Genomic DNA, 6,567 nt, shown 5'->3' with positions numbered 1-6,567 from the left:
CTCCCCGCCTCGCATCTGGGTTCCACTGTAGTAAAAAGCCCCCTCCACCAGGCAGCCCTGCCTGATTTCCCAGCTGCACTCCTATTCCCAGGGCACTGGCTTCGTCGTTTCCAGAAGACGTTAATCAAAGCCGGTGCAGCTTGCCCTGCCGGCCATGGCTCTGCGGGCCCAGGAAGCCGTGGGGCCTCTGTGTCCCCCGTCTTCAGGAATTCCCCCCCCCCCGCAGGCTGAGTCCACCCAGAGCAGCGGCGAAGGAGAGAAACTGAGGACCGTGGGTGCCAAGCAGAGAGGCGGCTGCACAGATGAGGACCTGTGGCCACCCGGGGTCCCCTGGTGGCCAGGACCTTGGTGAGCGAGGCTTGAACACAGCACCAGACAGCTCCTGAGGCCACCGGGCAGCTGGCCCAGCTGGCCACCCTGTGGCCGAAGCAGGAGCGGGGGCTCGAGGTAGGATCGTAGTCGTCGGATCTGCTGACCAGAGGCAGGGTCTGCAGGGCGCTAGCGTCACTCGGAAAGCAAGGGCGGTGTCTGACAAGCGGCCGGAGCCGAGTGGACACCGTTGGTGCCGGTGTCCGGGCTGAGTTATAGAAAAATCCAATCCAGCAAAGAGACTAGTCGCTCCCCGGCCTCAGAAAGAAAATGCTTGTAAAATATATTCCTGCAAAAAGGAGGGAGGTGTACGTCCACCTGCAGAGGGAGGTGCGGGGGACAGGAAGCGGGTGAGGGAGGAGTGAGCTCTTCTTCTGAGAGATGGACCTGACTCCAATGGGTCTCCAGGCAGAAGGTGGGTGCTCCCAGCAGGGAGGGAAGGAGGGGTGGGTGCTCCCAGCAGGGAGGGGAGGGAAGGGGTGGGTGCTCCCAGCAGGGAGGGGAGGGAGGAGGTGGGTGCTCCCTGTGGCCTCAGCACACCAGGCTTGTCCAGGAAGCTGGGGGACAAGGAACAGTATTGCTGCCTCTTCAGGGGGGTCCCGTCTGCCCAGTTGCCATTGCGGCCGCTCCTTGCTCATGATGCTTTCATGATGGCAGACAGCTGGGTCTCAAAGCAGCAGTGGCCGGCTCTCAGGGGCTCCCCGGGGTCTTCATCTTCTGTGGGTGCGTCTGAGCGGGCACAGCTCGGGGGAGCAGCTGGGACAGCTTGCAGGTCACTGGGGAGCCCGTTCCAGAGAAGCCACCCCCAGGTGGAGGCGCGTCACCTGGTCACTCCAATTCCGGTTCCAGGGTTTCCTTCTGTGTTTAGGAACTAAGGACCGAGTGGGTTCACTTCAGCAGACGATTGTGTGTGTGTGTGTGTGTGTGTGTGTGTGTGTGAGAGAGAGAGAGAGAGAGAGAGAGAGAGAGAGAGAGGCTGGTTTGATGGGGGACCTAAGGAAACCATTTAGAAGGCGTTTGACAGCTCAGGGAGAGGCTGAGGATCGCATGAATGCGTAGCGCCCTTTCCTACGGATCCTGGGTTCGTCTGCAAGTGGCAGAACTCACTGAAGCTCCAGGACCCAAAAGCTCAAGACCTTCTCCTGCCCAAGATGGGAACCTGGCAACGGGCGGGCCCTGGGGCCACGGGGCCACAGGGTCTCCTGCTCCTGCTCTCAGGACCACAGTCACCAAGTTTGCCTTTCTCTCCGCCTCCACCCTCCTCCCCACAAGACAAGCTTTGGGAACAGACGGCAGGAAACCATACACCCCGATCCCTTCTCGCTCCCAGGAGCAAGGTCCTCTGTGAGTACTGAACCGTCCGGGGGGACCCAGGCGAGCTCACCCCCGCATTCCCCACCCACAGCGGCCTCGGCAGGCCCAGCCTGCGACCCATCCTCCGTCCCCCAAAGCAAACACGTCTCGAAGATACTCAGGGGGCGACATGGTCACCCATCGGCCCGCGTGGTTGTTGATCTCAGCGAGGGGTGGCGGGCTCCTCCCAGACGCCCTTGTGGGGCGGGAGTCGGGGGGGCTAGTTGCCGGCCAGCTTGGGCCGCCCCAGGTGGGTTGGCACGTCCAGTCCTGTGTGCAGGGTGACCTGGAAAGGAACGGAGGGTGGGTGAGGGGGGCGAGGCTGCCCCTGAGCGCCCAGGGCACACGGCCACGTGCGACCCTCTGCTGCCGGTGCCCACAGGCAGCTGTGTCTCCATCGTGGGACTGTGGGCTCAGGTCACTCAGGCACGGCCCACGCACATGCCCCCAGGAGCGGGTCTGCGCCTCTCTCCTCGGAATGAGAACCACCCGGCCGCCCAGATGCCCCTTGGACGTCCCCCGGGCAGCAGGGGCAGCAGCCAATGGCCCCGGGGAGCGGGCGAGGTACCTGCACGTTGCGGTTGAGGCTGAGAGCCGGCATGAAGACCCCGTCCACGTGGCTGAAGGCCGTGGGGCCCTGCTGCTGGCCGTTGATGAAGAAGGTCAGGGTGTGCTGGGTCAGGTCCAGCAGCACGCCCACGGTGGCCCCCTTGCACACGCCGCCTTCCGTCCTGCGGAGAGAAGCCCCCGTGGGGCCGTCACCACACCCAGCCCGGGATGTCGGGGTGGCTCGGGGACAATCGCCTAAATATAGAGGGTGTCCCAAAATTCACGCAAGAAGTAATCTTGATAGAAAACACAGGTTTATAACTAAAAATTGTAAACTTTTTATTGATTCATAAAGCACACAGTCTAGGGTTATGTATAGAATAGCACATCGGGTCAACGGCCTCCACGGCTTTGCTGACACATCCGCAAAGCCGTGGTCTTCATTGGTCTTCATTGTCCCTGCTCCTGGGCCATCATTGGTACTCGGTCATGCTTATCAAATGGAAGGGATTGAAATCAAAGGGCAACAGATATTAGAATCTGATTCAATAAACCCAGTAAAATTAGGCTTTTATTTTTTGTTGTTGTTGTTGTTATTGCTCACGCAAAATTCAAATCCTGCGTGAATTTTGGGACACCCTTTACCTATGCTGGCCGGGCCAAGGGCAGAGCGCACCTGTTGGTGTGGGAGTTGCAGTGCATGAACCAGCTGCGGTTGTTGTCCACGTACATGGCCCAGGCCTTGTCGTCCTTGCCCAGCATCATGTCCTTGACCACGCTGGCCCGGGCCACCCCGAAGGCGGGGTCCGGGTGGTTGTCGTAGCGGTCCACGTGCAGCTCCCAGTAGTGCACGCCCTTGGAGAAGGCCGCCGTGCCCAGCACCACCCGGTCGTCGTAGCTGCTGCAGGTGGCCGTCTGGTTGTCGTTGGACAAAATGATGTCCCGGTGCCCAGAGTTGGGGTCAAAGGTGAACCAGGCCACTGGAAAGGAAGGAGGCGGGGGGAGCCGGTCAGCGGGGGGCGGGGGAGAGTTGCTAGCAGGCTCTCACCCGGGCTCGGAGACAGAGCCCGCACCTGTCTCTCCCCGGAGACCCCCGTGCTCACCGTCCGACGTCTGCAGGACCACGGTCTTGCTGTAAGGCCCGACGCCGGAGGAGCTGAAGGCCTTGACCCTGGCGTTGTAGGTGCTGTTGAAATGGAGGCCGTCGATGGTACATAGGGTCTCCTTGCCCACGTACACCTCCTGAAAGAGAGCCGGGGACACGGCCGGCACCTGTTACCTGGAGGGTTTCTCTCGGCGGCATGTTGACATTGAAAGTGTCAGAGTGATGCCCGGCCGGTGTGGCTCAGTAGTTGAGCGTCAACCATAGGAACCAGGAGGTCACGGTTCAATTCCCGGTCAGGGCACATGCCCAGGTTGCAGGCTCGATCCCTAGTGTGGGGCGTGCAGGAGGCAGCCGATCCATGATTCTCATCATTGAAGTTTGTATCTCTCTCTCCCTCTCCCTTCCTCTCTGAAATCAATAAAATATATATATTTTAAAAAGCCTTATTCCTGCCTCAGGGCCTTTGCACCTCATCACTCTGTCCTTGGAGCCAATACCCTCTCTGGTGGCATCAGAGCGACGGGCGGCCTCTCAGGCTGGCCCAGAGGTTGGGGCAGTGAGAGCCACTCCCAGCCTGGACCTTCGGGCCCCCCAGACCCGCAGGGGGCTCACCCGGAACTGCCCCCCGTCGCCGTCGTCCAGCTCCAGGATGTAGCCGTCCACGGGGCTGTGGGTGAAGGGCGGCAGCCTCCAGGCCAGCGTGACGCTGTTGTTGCGGGTGCAGCACTTCTCCAGCTGCAGCAGGGGGCCGGGCGGCACTGCGGGGACAGGGACAGGGTTAGAGCGCGACCCCTCCTCGGGGCACCGGGCCCCTGTGGCCCCCTCCCCATCCCAGGGCCCGGCCCCCTCCCCCTCATCATCCCAGGCCCCCAGGGAGGAAACCTGGCTGAACTCTTTACCAGCCACCCCTGCAGCCACTCCCAGCCTGTCCTGTGCACCCCTCGCCCCTGGGGTCTAGACTCCAGGTGTGCAGGTGAGGGCAGGCACAGGGTGTCCAGGCACCTCGGGGCCACAGCAGGTGCCTCCCCCACCCACCCAGCCACCCACTGACAATCACTGGCTTTCCACTGTTGGACTGGAGGATCCGTGGGAATTCTAGCTGACCCTGGGGGCCAGCGCACAGCTTACACGTGGGGCTGGGATGGTGCTGGGGGGGTGGGGTGGGGGTGGGGCTGTAAAATGCAGACATTTAAGCCTTGTGCTGGGAGCATATTTTATTTTATTTTACTTTATTTTATAAGAGAAAGTTTATTCAGAGAGTCACAGAGGTGGAAGAAGTGAGCCAGCTGGGCTGCGTGGGCTCAGGAAACAAGTCACAGAGGCAGAAGAGGGGCCCCTGGAGCTTAGGAGGGAGGAAGGCAAAGGTCAGGGCCTGGGGGAGGACAGGAGGACGGGACAGTGTCTCTGAATGAACAAGGATGCTCTCTTACTAGTGGGACAGCTCGGGCTCAGGCCAAGGGGCCTCCTGCCCGGGGCCACCCAGCCAGCGGGTGGCTGAGCTGGGACTTGAGCTTCCTCTGTGACTCAGGCGTCCCTCCCCTCCCGTTCCACCTCCCTCCGAGTATCATGACCTGGTAGTGCAGGGGTGGGGAACCGTTTTTCTGCCAAGGGCCACTTCGATATTTATAACATCATTTGCAGGCCATGCAAAATTATCCATTTAAAAATTAGCCTGCTATGCCCACCCAGCACGGATCAGTGGTTGAGCGTTGACCTATGAACCAGGAGGTCATGGTGCGATTCCCGGTCAGGGCGCATGCCCAGGGTTGCAGGCTCCATCCCCGGTGTGGGGTGTGCAGGAGGCAGCCGATCCATGATTCTCTTTCATCATGGATGTTTCTATCTCCCTCTCCCACTCCCTTCCTCGCTGAAATAAATTTTTAAAAAAATTTTAAAGAAAATTAGCCTGCTATATTTGGTCAAGCATTTAGTGAACTCACCCCTAATGCCTTGGCAGGGCCAGACCAAAGGATTTCTCGGGCCTTCTATGGCCCGCGGGCCGGACGTTCCCCACCCCTGTAAGCTGCCCCTCAGAGGGGCCACCTGTTCTGAAAGCAGCCCTGCCTGAACTGGCCAGTCCCGGCTCACCCCTACATTTCATCTGGATGAAGTCCAGCTGGTGGATGGCCTGCAGCAGCGGCTCACTGTCCAAGGTCAGGTCAAACTCCGCGGACACCTTGGGCTCCAGGGCACCTTTGACCCACTGCTCCTGAGACACCTGGACTCGCTTGATCAGGGCGTCCGAGATCTTAAAGGGAGCGCGGAGGTCAGGGTTTGGATTTGCAGAGGAAAAATCATGCAGCGAGTGATGAGGGAGGCGTTGGGGGCTTGTCCCTGTACCCAGGGGGCAGGACGGGGCTGCCCTCGGCTAGTGTGAAGCCGTGGACGAGAGGAAATGAACCCGACCAGTGGGACAGGCGGAACATGCAAACGCACTGTGTGGTTTAAATCCTATCTTAAGCCCGGCTGGTGTGGCTCAGTGGTTGAGCCTCGACCTAGGAACCAAGAGGTCCAGGTTTGATTCCCGGTCAGGGCACATGCCCGTTTGTAGGCTCCATCCCCAGTGGGGGCATGCAGGAGGCAGCCGATCAGTGATTCCCTCTCATCATGGATGTTTCTCTCTCTCTCGCCCCCTCTCCCTTCCTCTCTGAAATCAATACAAATAAATAATAAAGATAAAAAAAGATGAGGACTCAGGTCTTCTGGAACCCTTGAGCAAAGGACTACTCAACTCCAGGCCGCGGGGAAGGGGCCTTCCTAGCGGAGTTTGGGGAGCGGGGTGGGGCTGGGGGAAGGGGGCGAGCCCACCTGGGCCCTGGGAGCGGGCTCACCTGGAGGGAGCCGGCGGGGTCGTTCTCCTTGATTACCTCCAGGCAGTACTCCATCAGCCCCGTGGACTGGCGCAGCTTCAGCGTGCAGGGGTTGATCTGGTCCCAGACCATCTGCGGGGAAAGAGTCCCTAGTCACCCCCTCATCATCCGAGGAAGAGCAGCCCGGCTGCGGCGGAGAGTCACAGAGAAAGTTCTGGAAGGAGTGGCACTGGGTCCGGCCCGCCGTGAACCCTCTCTTCTCGCCGTCCTGCTCCTGAGCTCCGCGTGGCCCTCGTTACTGGGGATAAAATGGATCCATTCCCAACAGTGGGCCACAGCCCCCAGCAGAGCAAACGTCCTGAACTCTGGGGTAGATGAGCA

General features: G+C 60.3%; 1 protein-coding gene across 1 annotated transcript in view; it reads right to left on the bottom strand.

The window, feature by feature from the left end:
• Nucleotides 1-1,914: 1,914 nt before the first annotated feature.
• TRIM67 (tripartite motif containing 67) overlaps nucleotides 1,915-6,567 on the bottom strand; it is a 12,658-nt gene continuing 8,005 nt past the window's right edge. Inside the window, exons 4-10 of the mRNA XM_023746717.1 lie at nucleotides 6,208-6,318; nucleotides 5,465-5,624; nucleotides 3,989-4,134; nucleotides 3,375-3,513; nucleotides 2,948-3,251; nucleotides 2,291-2,453; nucleotides 1,915-2,008 (exon numbers count right to left, since the gene is read on the bottom strand). Of these exons, the coding sequence (XP_023602485.1) occupies nucleotides 1,943-2,008; nucleotides 2,291-2,453; nucleotides 2,948-3,251; nucleotides 3,375-3,513; nucleotides 3,989-4,134; nucleotides 5,465-5,624; nucleotides 6,208-6,318 (1,089 nt within the window). The 3' untranslated portion in view covers nucleotides 1,915-1,942. The remainder of the gene's footprint in view (nucleotides 2,009-2,290; nucleotides 2,454-2,947; nucleotides 3,252-3,374; nucleotides 3,514-3,988; nucleotides 4,135-5,464; nucleotides 5,625-6,207; nucleotides 6,319-6,567) is intronic.

Source organism: Myotis lucifugus, unplaced genomic scaffold (assembly GCF_000147115.1).
Source record: "Myotis lucifugus unplaced genomic scaffold, Myoluc2.0 scaffold_724, whole genome shotgun sequence".
In the NCBI taxonomy this organism is placed as follows: domain Eukaryota; kingdom Metazoa; phylum Chordata; class Mammalia; order Chiroptera; family Vespertilionidae; genus Myotis; species Myotis lucifugus.
The sequence above is the reverse complement of the archived record's forward strand: the minus strand, read 5'-3'. Positions and strand labels throughout refer to the sequence as shown.